The sequence below is a fragment of the Scomber japonicus genome, chromosome 7 (assembly GCF_027409825.1).
Source record: "Scomber japonicus isolate fScoJap1 chromosome 7, fScoJap1.pri, whole genome shotgun sequence".
Classification (NCBI taxonomy): Eukaryota; Metazoa; Chordata; class Actinopteri; order Scombriformes; family Scombridae; genus Scomber; species Scomber japonicus.
The window spans coordinates 24,144,633-24,159,455 of record NC_070584.1 but is presented as its reverse complement, the minus strand read 5'-3'; the positions used below and the strand labels follow the sequence as shown (position 1 = coordinate 24,159,455).

General features: G+C 40.3%; 1 protein-coding gene across 4 annotated transcripts in view; it reads left to right on the top strand.

Moving 5' to 3' along the window:
• csnk1g2b (casein kinase 1, gamma 2b) overlaps positions 1-14,823 on the top strand; it is a 41,055-nt gene extending 26,232 nt beyond the window's left edge. For 2 of the 4 annotated variants that reach the window (XM_053322634.1, XM_053322635.1), the window contains exons 4-11: positions 5,316-5,464; positions 5,732-5,966; positions 7,225-7,310; positions 9,240-9,324; positions 9,430-9,578; positions 9,726-9,809; positions 11,956-12,062; positions 12,837-14,823. In XM_053322634.1, the coding sequence (XP_053178609.1) occupies positions 5,316-5,464; positions 5,732-5,966; positions 7,225-7,310; positions 9,240-9,324; positions 9,430-9,578; positions 9,726-9,809; positions 11,956-12,062; positions 12,837-12,891 (950 nt within the window). In that variant the 3' untranslated portion in view covers positions 12,892-14,823. Of the gene's footprint in view, positions 1-5,315; positions 5,465-5,731; positions 5,967-7,224; positions 7,311-9,239; positions 9,325-9,429; positions 9,579-9,725; positions 9,810-11,177; positions 11,280-11,955; positions 12,063-12,836 lie in introns of all 4 variants that reach the window. The other 2 variants (XM_053322637.1, XM_053322636.1) reach the window with 2 other exon arrangements.

Sequence of the window (14,823 nt, the reverse complement as noted above, 5' to 3'; positions counted from 1 at the left end):
GTCTGGAGGAACAAACGGCTAATTTCACCCGCAGCAATCTGTCAAACAAACATAACTCAAAACTTCCAGCAGTGGAATGGAATAATAGAAACTATAAAAAGTGTTATTTAAATCTATTTGAGTCATTTTAACGATTGCAAGAACATTTACAATATTTTCTTTTTCTAACAAATAATTCAGATGTTCTTTATTGAACACTTTGTGTTGGAGTAATATTTATCAGTCAGGATTAAAGATTTTGACATTATTGGTTAGGACAAAAAATTCATGAGGTCCACTTGTGCACATATGTATTTAATAAAATGTTGTTGTTCATTGTTACTGAGTTAAATGATTGACAGTCATGAAACACTTTAAATGTGCTGGCGTTAATAGCAGTTCTTGTAGTAGTGAAGCTGTGGCTCTTTGGCCTAGTCTTCAGGCACGTCACCACTGTTGGAAAATGACGCCCAGTTTTTATGGACCGGCTCTCTATTAATATTTCACAGGCGGACTTGGTTCACACCATCATGGACATGCAAGATTAGTGTGATTAGTGTCACATACAAGGATGCCTGGTCCTGAAAATGATTAAATGGTGATGTGTGTCCACATACCCGTGAATATTTATGAGCCCCGTCCAGGCTTCTGATGGCATCATGTACTGTGTTAGTGAGACAGGATCTACAGTATTCAAACCATATCATGCAAATCATATACTTCTTATACAATGCATGTGCATAAATGTACAGAAAATTATAAGTTCTGTTTATGGGTCAGTGACAAATAAGGGTTGGCAAGATGAGCAATTCAAAAATATCTTTTAAAAAATCATCTTAAAAGCAGCATCAGGTTTGTTAAAATGTACATTAGCGTTTTTGTTGTTTTCCATTACCTTTATTTAATTAAAAGTTATAATCTAATATTATGCCAAACTAGTTGATGTGGTGTTTTATTTAGAATTAGCGTTTTTAAGCAAGTTTAATTATTTTGTACAAAGTTTTTATGGTTACACCACTTAGACATTTTTTCCATAATCCTCTAATATATTCTCTCAACATGGATTAAAAGGAGACATTTTATGCTGGGTCCACACAAAAAAAACCTACTTCGACTAAACCTCATCGACACATTTGACCCTTGCATGTTCATTGCTATCATCAAAGGGATTACCCTTTTTAACAATGCAGGGGTAAAACTGAAGCTACATCATACTAACAAACCATCATATAATAAACATGGCACTTTGTAAAGCTTATGTGCTGTCTATGGTGGCTAGACTAAGTGTTGGTCAATTTAAATCTACGTTATATCCCAGGGCTAAACGATGTATGAATCAGCATCCACATCCTGATGTTTGCTCGTATGTCTGGTAGTCACGCTGCAGTCGCGGCAACGTTGGAAGACAAATTAGGCCAACTCTGCCTTTTTATATAAACCACTGCGTGGTGTGATAGAATGACAACAACTTTTCCATCATGACTAATGTTAAAAACAAACAGTCCAATCAATCTCGTAAATAACCCAATTTAGCCTGGTCGTTAGTGGTTTTGAACATGTACATTCATCAAAGAAACTCAGAGAAAACAAATCAACACGGGATATCAGATCTCGGTGATATTGATAGTTTAACAGTTTTGTTGTTTCTCCACCACGCTTCAGCTCTTTGGGGCGTTTCGCAGGATTTCTTTTTTTTTTTTCTTGTGTTGGTTTTTGCAGCTCGAGGCTGTCTGCACGAGCCTGAGCGCTGATCACATTTCAGCCTTGTGAGAACCTCTCCAGAGCGCCAGGCCTTAATGGAAGCCACTTCTTCTCCTCCTCCTCCTCCTCTTCCTCCTCCTCGTCTTCGTCCTTCTCAGCATACTCCATGATCTAAATTTTTAATACGCATTCCCTCTCCTCTCCTCATCTCTCTGGCCATCTTCCTCTCTCCTCCAGCCCTCTCGTCTCTGGCCCTCAGCGCTGACATTTTATTGTAGGGCAACATTGTCTTGAGCTGCCACGATGTGGCCTGAGAGGGGGGCCCTCCTGCGGATACAATAGGCTGGATTGTCTAAAATTGTCAAGACAGCAGGGGTCAGAGCACCACCGACCGGTCGGCTCGCAGTGAGAGAGAGTTTCCCCCATGTTGCTGAACAGTTGTACTGTTTTGATTTTTTTCTTTAATATGACCATATGTAACTGTTAAAATTACAGACATTTAGCCTTTTAACAGAGGTGATTACGTTTGCTTTATTGTATCTCCGATGGAATCTTTTGGCCTTTTTAGCTTATGAAGGAAACAAAATTGCCAGTCATGCCTCGTCATTTTGTTGCTTCAGAGCCGCAAACTGCTTCCTGTTACAGAGAAAATTTGTAGCATGGCAGAGTAATTCTGCTATTTGTTTTGTTGTTGTGGGGTGGTTTTGGTGACAGTTAAGATAACATCTCCCAAATCCTATTTCACAGAGCTATTATTGGCTGTCGGTTATATCACGTTACATTAAAGCCTGACTCTGTAACAGCAGCCTCTGCTGCCACACGTGGTAACTACAGGACGCTGGTGTGTTTAATTCTGCTGATAGAAATCTGTAAAATGTGACTGAATGTTTTCATTCTACATCTAAGAATCTGCAGAAATCCTTTTCCTGATCGCTTCCAGCTGATGAAGACATTTCCCAGTATATGCGGATGGATCTTCAGTTAATAAGCGACAGCTGACTCGCCTGACGAGCCCTTCAGTGAATTACAATCACTTATTATCTCATCAGTCATCATCAACAAATCTAAGATCCGTACTAGTAGCCAGCGGACTGTTAATTTGTGCGCTGTGTGAAGATGATGCGGATTGTAACGTACGTCAATCAGTGTTAGCGACAACATTTTAGCACACAGCAGCTGTGGCTTCAGATGTTGACAATCACGGAAATAATGTCAGCCAGAAGCACAGTGAGGCAGTGTTGAAGTATGATCCTCTTCACACAGTGATCCCTCACGTTGAAGTAGTGTGAACCTTCACTGCAAGGTAAAATAAGTAGTTTAGGTGAGTTGGATTATGTGCTAGTTTTTTGTTGCTCTTCATCAAACATCATCACTCTGCTTGTACTTTTCCTCTATGTAGTGTTTCTGACTGATCTGCTGATCCACATATGTCTGAAACTATCGCTGCTAATGAAGCTATGCTAACGCGATTGTAACTTACATTTCATTTCAACATAATTTAAGTTTCAGTGAAAAGCTTTTAATGTGAAGTGGCAGCAGCAGGAAATGGAGTTACATCCAGGTAACTACTATTTTGTCATGGGTGGATTGTACCCACTCAACCAAAGGCGCAAAGCAGCAGGCATTCAGGGTGCAGAGTGGGAGTAAAAGAGGCGCCGTTATTCCTTTTACAAGTTCGTGTAGCATCAAACTGATTCTGAAGCAGTTTTTTTTTTTTTTTTAGGTAAAAAAAAGTTGCATAATGTTGCTTTAAACTTTATCTTAGAAACCACCTCATAAATGGGCTTTTTACCACCAGCTGTTTGCTCACGCTCACAAGATCATAATACACTGTGTGCCATCCTTTTGTGATGACTGTGCTTTGAATGCCCTCTAGATTTGGGCCAAGCTTTGATGAGTCAGCCTCCCAGTGATCTCTTGTCACCGCCTCATCTGTCATGGACATCATTACCAGGAAAATCCTGGAGACTAAAGTGCAGATAGGTGTGTGTGTGTGTGTGTGTGTGTGTGTGTGTGTGTGTGTGTGTGTGTGTGTGTGTGTGTGTGTGTGTGTGTGTGTGTGTGTGTGTGTGTGTGTGTGTGTGTGTGTGTGTGATTGAGGGTTGTTTAGGAAAATAAAATCACACTGTAACTAAACTCTCCGCCCTATGACAAGCAGACGAAAAAAGCACTGAATCCCTAACTATCTTCATCTCCGTCTTGCGTTTATTCATTTTTCTGTCAAATGAGTACAAATGTGGTTTCTCATCATCTGAAATCTATTTCCTTTTTTTGATCTTTATCTCACTGACTCAGACTCTCTCTCTTTAAACTCACACGACATATCAGCGCTGCTACGCCTGCTGTGGGAGCAACGTTTACGTGGTATCTTAAGCTTGGGGTTTTTTTTAAGGGAGATGGCCACCGTGTGGATACTATGCCTTTGGCACCACAGAGAAATTCAAAGGTCTTGAGACAGCTGGCTGGCTGACTAGTGACACAACCAGACTAACCTGATCAAGTAATCTGGGACCCAAAGGTGGCGCTTTTTTTTTTGTTTCTGTCTGAAATGAATATCAGCCCAAAAAAAATCCACGAGAGACATAAAAAAGCCACTTTAACTGCAACAGGGAAGGGCTGAAAAAATACCAGAAAAATGACTTTAGTGTCGACGTAGCATTTCTTACATGACATTATCTTTTTTTTTTCTTTCTTTCTTTCTTTTTTTCCCCAAGCAAGCTGTTGCATGTTATTCAAGAGTGTTTGTGAAATGCAATGCTGGTTCCTCACAGGCCGCAGCAGGTTGTGAAGCCTTTTGTTACACACTTATAAATCATTGTAATGTAATTTTTCTTTTAGAAGTTTTAATAATATTTTACTTAATGTATGTGTATTGTTTAATCAGAAGGGACACAGTGTATTCCTATGCTCCAGTTTGCCCACTGTCAGGTTGATTCATTCACATTCTTCAGAAGTCACACATATTATCACTCACTGGGTGTGGTGGTTTCAAGCAGCACAAGGTAATAATGGCTCCTGACAAGTGTGCTGCTCACCGTCACTTTCTTTTTATGCCTGCTTTAGAGAAACAGAAACCATAAGCCACCTCTGTTTCTGACAGACCTGTTGAGGGAAGCGTGCTCAACTGTAGTCCATCACTGCTGCTCTTGTGTCGTCGAGAGTGGACTCCTCCCACACTTTTGTTCCTGTCAACAAACCAGACTGATAATTCAGCTCAGAGCACGAAGCACGTTTCACACGACTCTGCACTAAGTGTTGTATCACTGTGTCCTAAGAGGGAGTATTTTAATTCTTGTACAACACGGTTAATACCAGTGAAATCAGTTTCTTTTATCAGTTTTAGTTTATATGACGCAGAGATGAGACAGTAGAAACTGGAGCTTAGGTAATAAAAGGTTGAGAAATAATGTACTGGCCACATTTCATGTCATGAAATGCTCAAGAGCTTGTTTGTGTTTCCACGTCATCACTGTAGTAAAACACTGCAGTAAATCTAAAATATATCACAAGTGTCAGTACATAAACCTCTGCTGAAATAAAAGTGCCCATTAAAGAGCTAATGTTATTATTCTGTAAGATTCATTTAGCTGCTTGATTTAACAAAGTCTGTTTTCTTTGTTTGTGTCATCACGCAGAGGGAATCCCACAGGTGTACTACTTTGGCCCTTGCGGGAAATACAATGCCATGGTGCTGGAGCTGCTCGGACCCAGTCTAGAGGACCTGTTTGACCTCTGCGACCGCACCTTCTCCCTCAAGACCGTCCTCATGATAGCCATACAGCTGGTGAGTCCCGGAGGAGGACAGAAGATGAGAAATGTTTAGACAAGCTCGCAGGGGCTTTACTGACAATGTAGTGCAACTTTGAAAGTGTTTTTTAATATTGATGGGAATGCTGGGTGCAGTGTGCAAAGATAGGTGAAAGCATCAGGTTTGGAGTGATTGCAGGATAACAAAAAAAACCCCAAAATAAACAAATACACAGAAAAAGCAGATAATACTGTCTGGATGAATGAGTGATTCTAACTCTGATCTGTTTACCTGCTTGTCCAGATTACACGGATGGAGTACGTCCACACCAAGAGTCTGATATACAGAGATGTGAAACCAGAAAACTTCCTGGTTGGGCGGCCAGGAAGCAAGAGGCAGCACACCATCCACATCATCGACTTTGGTCTGGCCAAAGAATACATAGACCCCGAGACCAAAAAACACATCCCCTACCGGGAGCACAAGAGTTTGACTGGAACGGCACGATACATGAGCATCAACACACACCTGGGAAAAGGTGAGAGAGTCGAGAACAGGGTTGTGATTGCTCCCTTTTATTGGGAGGGGGGGGGTAATTTGCATGAGCAAGCATTGCATGAAGTTCAGTTTTGTGGAGGCTTAAATGTTTTGCTTACAGGTGTCTACACAGCGTTGTACTCAAATAGCACTAAGCTGACTTTGCATACAGTTATTTGCTTAACCATTTGAAGTTACTGTAAAAGTGTTTCCTGTGATCAGCTGTAACTGTGTCGGCATGTTTCCATTTTCCATATCTCCCTTACATAAATCATTAAGACTTCTCCTGTGTGTACCTTAATTTTGGAGGTATTTTAAATCGTCTTTGCTGGTTTTCCCCTCTATGGTAGGAGGGACCAACTGTGTGTCACATAGAGCTCAAAATTAGTTAATAAACCTGAATATTAACCCTCCTCTTAATATGAAGTATAATTTCATTTAAATGAGGCCTACTGACCATAATTTCTAAAAACATATGTAAAACCTGTGGTAATAAATTAGATTGAAGTTGGCTAAAAAGGTCCAACACAGAATTTGGTGATAATTTATACCTCAAGCTTTATAAACAGCCAAACCAGACACAGCTTTGACCCTCGGCGACAAAAAATGCATGGTCAATGGAAAGAGGAACAGGAACAGGAGGGTTAATTGGCAACAATTTTCATAATTAAATAATCATTTTAGTCACTTTTTAAAGCAAAATATGCCAGAACTGATCTGGTTTGAAGATTTTATGCTTTTCTTTGTCATACATTAATTTAAGTAACCTAAATATTTTGATTGGATGAAATGAACATTTGAATACTTAACCTTAGACTTCAGATAATTATAACAGGAAGTTTTGTACTATTTACTGACATTTTATTGACGAAACTTTGAATGGAGAAAAATAATAGTCAACTTTATCAATGATAAGCCAAGTCTGCATGTTTTCATCCTGAGTGCTCACTTCAGGAGGTGATTTCACTGATTAGTTCCCCTCTAAACTTTAAGGGGTGTCCATAAGTGGGTTTATTGTTGGAATGAAAACCTGTGGACTGTTTGCTCTTCATGAACGTGAATCATAGTCTTTTCATACGTGGTTCATTTTAACTTAGATTAGAATTACTGAAGAATATGCATAACTTTTTATTTAACATTACAGTATTGTAATTCTTCATTCTTCTACATTTCCTGTTGTCCATTTACCTCTTATTATTGTAAAGCTGTGAACATGTTTCTCATAGATTTCCTGTTTTTATTCCTCTTGTCTATTTCAGAGCAAAGCAGAAGGGATGATTTGGAAGCACTGGGTCACATGTTCATGTACTTCCTCCGAGGCAGCCTCCCGTGGCAGGGCCTAAAGGTACTGGAGTGCGTTATTGAACATCATCAACATGTTGGCACATACATCATCACTCCTGCAGTGCCCCATATGAGTAGTATAGAGACTTACCTTTTTCCTGCTGCACTCCTCACTACAGCAGCTCTTCACACCTCTCATCTAAATTAACTTCAGGGACAGAAAGCCCGATGTTTACTCCCTTGTTTGGAAAAACACCATCCGCTCACACTGGCGACATTTCAAGGTCCCCCTGTTGATGTTTTTCTGTTTTATTTGTTGAACCTGAAATTTGTGACAGCTGAAAAGAAGCCACCTCAGTCCCACGCAGAAACACAAGCTATTTAGACGCCTTATTAAGTTGCTGCAGTTTCGTAGGATTAGCTCGAAATCATCTGTGGCTCATGTCAGCTCAAGTGTGTCCAGATAGTGTCCAGACCTGCAGCAGACTGGTTCCCTCTGAGAAACAGAGTTCTGTATTTATTTTATTCATCCTTTTACTTTTACTTACTAAGAAAACTAAAAATGTATCACCCTAGTTTGTAGTGTGTGTCTTTTGCCACCCAACACAAAACTATTTAGATACCTTTTGATTGTTTAATTTGTTGCAGTTTCTCAGGACTGGCTTGAAATGAAGTGATAATGCCCGATCATTAAGTGTCCAGATATAAAAGACAACACATGGCAACCTGCAGCAGACTTGTGTACCTCTGAGAAACTGATTTCTGTATTTATTTTAGTTTTCCTTCAGTTACTTATAAAGAAAACTAAAAATCTTTTACCCACTTTGTAATATGGAAGTGTGTGTCTTTACTTTGTCACCCAACAGCAAGTGCAGATTACACCGCACAGAGTATTATCTCATTTATGCTGTGACCACTTGCTAACATTACCCTACGCCATTTGTCATTTCCTGCTGCTTGCAGTAGAACAGCTGATAGCAGTAAAAGGCTTTCACAAGTATGGCTGGTCTCAGGTTACAAGAGTTTTAAACTTTGATTTTAAAATAGGATTTCCACACATAAAACAGTAAGTTTTCCATAATGTCTGCTATGACATCCTAAACAAACTCATTCATCAACTTAAAATTTCACCTGCCAGCCAATCACAGTAAAGAATCCTGAGTGGTCGTGGTATAATGATTGATAAGGCTGTCTTCCTCATGACAGCATCCACAGGTGCTTTCAATCTGATCCAGACACTAACTAGAAAAATGAAAAATTCATCCCGTAGAGGAAACAGGGCTTTCTTTCATTTGAATAAATTGCCACAAAGAAAAATCCCCTTCCACACATACTACGCTTTGCACGAGAAGAGTTCATCGAGACTCTCACACATTACAGATGGAAGGAGAGCAAGCTAGAGCAGCGCAAGGTTGCAGGGCACTCTTGTAGGAGGCGATATCAAAGGTTTACATAGAATAAGACGAGAAGACAAGCAACACATCTGAACATTTGCTAGGTGGGAGGAAGCTCGTGGTAGAGGGATGTGTGGGGTTGTTTGATTGTGGGCGATGTCGGGTGGCTCAGCCAGGCCAAAACCAGTTCTCTGTAACATGACAGCGAGCGTCAAGACCAGATTCAGGTTTATTGCCAAGTAGGTCTGCTCATATAAGGAATTTGCCTCAGTGTTGTTGATATTTTGCTTGAAATCAATCCTTAAATAAATTGGTGATGACTTTTCTGTTGATCGACTAATTGATTAATTGACTCACTATTTCAGCTCTCAAAACACGAGTTTCCATTTTTCTTGCCACAGGGTGCAAATTTAAAGCTGAGGTACACTAAGCTGTGTAATGATTCAAGAGTTGAGAATAACTTACCAGATGATTTACTAGTTGAATGCCTAATGTGCAACACATTTGAATATAACAACTATTCATTCACACTGCTCCCAGCCATGTATTAGCACACATTTTGAGATTAATATGTATTTTTCGTCTTCCACCTCTAGGCGGACACTTTGAAGGAGAGGTATCAGAAAATTGGGGACACCAAACGAGCGACACCGATTGAAGTGCTTTGTGAAAGCTTCCCTGGTCAGTAGAACCAAACAGTTTCCATTTTTTTTTTTTTTTTTTTTAATTTCTTTATTAGCCAACCAGATGTCTAATTTGACTTGAATACCTTCCCTTTTGCTACAGAAGAGATGGCCACCTACCTGCGCTATGTGAGGAGGCTGGACTTCTTTGAGAAGCCTGATTACGACTACTTGAGGAAGCTCTTCACTGATCTGTTTGACAGGAACGGCTACGTCTTTGACTATGAATACGACTGGGTCGGCAAATCACTTGTGAGTCCCTCTTGATGCAGTTGCTTCTGGATTAAAACTGATTTAAAATAGCTAATATTGTGGGTGACGCATTCTTCATTTTAATTCAAACACTTCAGTTTTCTTCCTTTTATTTCCTTTAACCGAAATCTTGTGTTTATCCCGCAGCCCACACCAATAGGTCCTATCCCCAGTGACACGCCTGTGCAGCCCAGCAGCAGAGACAAAGCACAACAGCAGACCAAAAACCAGGTGAGGTCATCAGCGTTATCACACCACACCCACACCCATCTATCAAACGACCGACCGACCGACCAATTTTGTCATTCAAGTTCCTCTGCTGGACTTCTGTTCAGTACAACTCTAAGCAACTTCCTGGAGAAAATGGCTGCCGTTCAGTTCTAGTTCAGCTTCTCCTTCAAACCCCCCCTCGTTCCTGTCTACAGTCTGCTTGGTGGTGACGTCATTTTTCCAGAAAGTGTGCAGAGATTTGATGCCTTTTTTAAAAGTGAATTAAACTGAACAGTCATGAGGCATCTCTGCTGCTCCAGCTGTGACACAAAGCACCATTTCTGGCTCACACCTTGCCACTCTAAGCTCCAGTCATTGCATGCATGAGTTGAAAATGCAAATTGCATTGTTCATACCAGTAATGACAAGCCTCTATGCTTAGTGTGTGACAAAGTGTAGACTTTTTCTTTCTCTTTTTTTCTTATTTTTTTATATTCCTTTCATTGGCATGCTTATCCGAGCCTTGTTTTTTATGACAGTTTTAATAGTAGGTTAAATAACGAGCTAATATAAAAACAACTGAGATATTTCTGATAAACACAAATCATGTCTTTGAACTTGATGACTCATTGTTCCCTGTAAGTCCAGATATGGCCTGCGTTAGATTTTATGATTGACTTATTACTGTGGACTCTAGCCTCTCTTTACTGCTCCCCGTTTAACTTGATTGGCTCGTTTATAACACGCTACAGTCTGAAGCTCACAAAGCCACACCTTCAGCTTCATGCACGTTGCCCCTGACTGTAAAAAGAAAAACCAAAAAACCTTTAACTGTCGGCCGCATCAAACAATATGGAAATAGTTAAAGGTTTTGTTTATTGGACTGATAAGAAACCTTTTTAACTTTTAAATTCAGCAAATTAAAATGTACTTACCCCATACTCGATGTGTACTGTTACAGATCAGGTGTTATCCAAATACTCGGTCTCTTAGATATTCACCTGTGTTGTTCTTTTATCTGCAGTTCTAGTTGAGGTGATCAAGGCTGTTTTTCTTTTACTCCTGCATGACTTTTGTTAGTGTGTTGATCTGTTGCTTCACATGAATTTTTGCTTCCCTCTACTCTCCTCTATTAACATAGTTTGTCTTAACAAGCCTGCTTCTGCTTGGGAGATGTCTTCTATAATTTTTTTGTTTTGTTTCTTTTTTGTTTTGTTTTTTGTTTTTATTCACTCCTTGTCCCTCCTCCTCCACACCTCTACCCTCCCCCGCCACATCACATCACCTCTCCCCCTCCCCTCCCCTCCCCTCACCCCATCCCATCCCCACCTCCTCACCTACTTCACGACCACCTGCCTTCCTCAACCCCTTTTTGCTTTTTGCGTCAAGTCGCCTGAGCCGAAAGGAAGTGAGTCTCAGCCCACTCCCGTGACCAATAAGGAGACTCTGGGGTCGCACCTCACAGCTGAGCGGCTGGGGGGCTCTGTTCAGGTACTTGCTGCTACTGCTGCTGCTGCTGCTGCTGCTGCTCTGATGGCTAATGCATGAAGCCACGTAGCTCTGTGTATGTCTTTCCCATTTCCCCTCACGCTGACTTCACGCCGGCTGCCTGTAAGGTGCTCAGTCTGACCCCCCTCTGTGTGTTTGCATCAGACTGTTTGAATCCCAGCGTGTCGGCTATGTTTGCTCACACTGCTTCATTCGCCTCATCTGCTAATAAGATGCTCACAGGAAGGGCCATCTAGCAGCCACGAGGATTCTTAAATTATTAGAAAAAATACATGAAATCTTTATTTTATGAAGTAGATTAAAAGAGTTTGTTGGTTTATTAAAATGATGGAAGAGCAATCTAGTATTTCCCTTATGTACATGATGTCAAATGGCCATTTGTGTGTCTCCTGAAGTTAGAGGCCTACATTGTTAATGTTGTGGCTCAAATATGCCACCCAGTGTTGACTAATAGAATTGCAGCTTTTAAAATTCAATGAAGTTGCTTTAGTTGGGGCGTTTCAGGTCATGTATGTACTAAACTGCTCTCCTTATCAGAGAGTGCTGATAATCAGACATAATGAAGGTTATATATGTTTTTTTATGTGAATGTTCATCTCCACCCTGCAAGCAGTGGCTCAGATCGTGTGTGTGAGCACTCTGGTGTCCTTTTGTACAGGTGATGAGCTCAACGAATGGCGAGCTGAACACTGATGATCCCACAGCTGGACACTCCAACGCTCCCATCACCGCTCCCACCGAGGTTGAAGTGGCTGACGAAACCAAGTACGAAACAGCTGTCCTGTCACATAAAAAAACTGTTTGTGAACCTTTCCTGTGGCACTTTGATAAAGGGTCGATTTTTAGAATCTGAAGCAAATCACATTCCTCTTCAGTCTCTTATCGGATTTTATTGTTTTTAGCTTTGAACTTTTGTAAATTATCAAAACTTCTATTGGCTGAGAGGAAAGAAATGCTTCAGTTTTAAAAATGAGATAAACAGAATAACAAACATATCTGATACATGAGAAAGGTTTTACTTTTACGATTTACGATTTACTTGTTCCAAATACTGGAGATCAGAACTATTATTTTGCCTAAAATCTTGACATGATATTGATAAAAGCTTAACTGTGCGATACTCCTGACACAATCAGCTGGATCATTTCATAGGGGTAAAAGTCGTGACTCTGTTGGTTTTGTTGAATTACAAAAACATGGACATAGAGTGGTGTTAAAAATATACAGACACTAGCCACAAAGAGCAGAGAGCACATTTCCTGACAGAAACCAAAAGCTTCACTTTAGCTGTCTGCAGCTGATATAATCTGCCACCAGAGATCGATATTATAACCAGAAAAAAAATGAGAATCCTGCTTCATGAACGTTTTGTTCTCAGATCTTTGCTTAAAGAAAAGGCGAGAACAGAGAACAAAGGGTTTGATAAGAGATTTGTTATCGTAGTGAACCAGGATCTGGATCTGTTGATATTCTGATGTCTCATTTGTACAGATGTGTTTCTTGTAAAGTTTCTGAAGTGTCTCCCTCGTTTGCCTGCAGGTGCTGTTGTTTCTTCAAAAGGAGAAAGAGGAAAGCCCTCCAGAGGCACAAGTGAAAGAAGAGAATGGAGAGAACTTGAAACATTGTGGTCACTGTCAAGTTTTAAATGGAAGCAACTACACAGACCCCCCCCCCCCCCCCGACCCCACCCCCCTGTTCCTATCTCTGTCCAGCTTCCCCCCTTCACCTCTTTACCCCTTCTCACTTTATTTCCCCTGTCACTCTGTACCTCGCTCGCTCTCTCTCTCTCCCTCTCTCTCTCGCTCTCTTTCTCGTTCTCAGTGCTCCCCGGCTACTGGCGAGTCTAAAGGAATGTTGCGGTCCTACCGACTACACAACAGACTCTTGATTCCTTTACGGACAACAAAAAAAATTAAAATAAAGTACCTGCATTACAACGGGGGGCTTGAGAAAAAGTTAAAAAAAGCTGTAACAATGAAACTCGAATACCGTGGCGTGAATATGAAAAAAAGATGCTGTTTGAAACAGTTGTTGTATCCTAGATTCCATAAAGAGCGCGTATTGTTCCAACAGTCAGCTGTTGATCAGGGGGAACCGTCAGTGGTTCGAGTGAAAGAAATCTGCTCCTTTAGGAAAAAATGTTTATTTTTCTTTTCTTTTTTTCTTTTGGTGTGTGTTTTGGGATCAAGGGTAAAGAGGAAAAGGTGAACTATGCTGATGTTCAATCTGAGAGACACAGGAAGCATTTCATCTATAAAACAAGAACCTGGAGGATTTTTATGTATTTTTTTCTTTTCTTTTTTTTTCTGTTTTTTTTTTTCTTTTTTTGTAATTGAATCCTCAGTTTTTTCGAATCCCTGCATTGAAAACTTGTTTTTATGTTGTAGTGTTTCTGGAGTTGATTTTTTTTTTTTTTTTTTTTTTCTCTCCTCACTCTGGCTTTCTTTTTGTCTGTCAACGTGGACTTTGTAGCACAGTCACTGGCCTCAGGTACTGTGGAAGATTGAGAGAAACAGATATTAAGCTCTCTTATTATTATTATTGCACTTTTGGAAAAAAAAAGAAAACAATTACAGTGGTAACTTTAGGTTTGAAATTAACAATTAAGAAAACAACTTAATAAAGACTGATCTAGGAAGAGTCCTCACAACGCTTATATCTGAGTTATGGCCGAGAAATGTTGATTTACATGGGGGAGGGGAGGATGGGGGTGGGTGGGATATGTCTTTCAACTTTTATTTCTTACATCAAAATAATTTACCAGGAAATCATAGTTTGTGCCTTTCTAAGTAAAATGTTTAAAGCTCAAGTGAGTGTCCCGCAATGACATTTTATCTAATCTGTCCCAAATGCTCACTGGATTACTGTGCAACTGTGTGTGTATGTGTGTGTGCGCTTGCGTGTGTGTGTGTGTGTGTGTGTGCACGTGCAAATCTGCATGTTTTTGTAAGTTGAACATGTGTATCGACTGTGTGTGCACATCCCTCACTATCACCAACACTATAAGCAGTATACATTTATCCCCCTGACCCTCTGCTGTGACAATCAACACATCTGTACAGTGGTGGTGTTTGGTTTGGAGAGAAATCAGGGCTGTGTGTGTGTGTGTGTGTGTGGTGCCAGCTCAAAGAGATCTAGCAGACAGCAACCTAAATCTGTTTGAACCATTGTTTCATTTTTATCAGGTCACAGACAGACAGACATGCAGCTCGACACGGTTTAATTGTTTTATAAGTTACATCATGTCACTAAAAATTAATTGTGGGCTGCTGTTTTTTGAGCTGGAAAAAGATCAGAACCATCACAAATTGAAATTGTACCAGCTTGGAGGGGGAAAAAAACAACAATAATTGTCATTTTCTTTTAAGTTCCATGCTGCAGTTTCATGTGTGTCTTTTTTAAATTTGTGAACTTTTTTTTGGTTTCCTGGACAAAATTAGATGTACAGTATGTCTAACGGGTTGAATCTCTGTCTGTGTTCAAGATATATGTGCAGCCACTTTAAGTCTCCCCTCAAGGTTTTTAG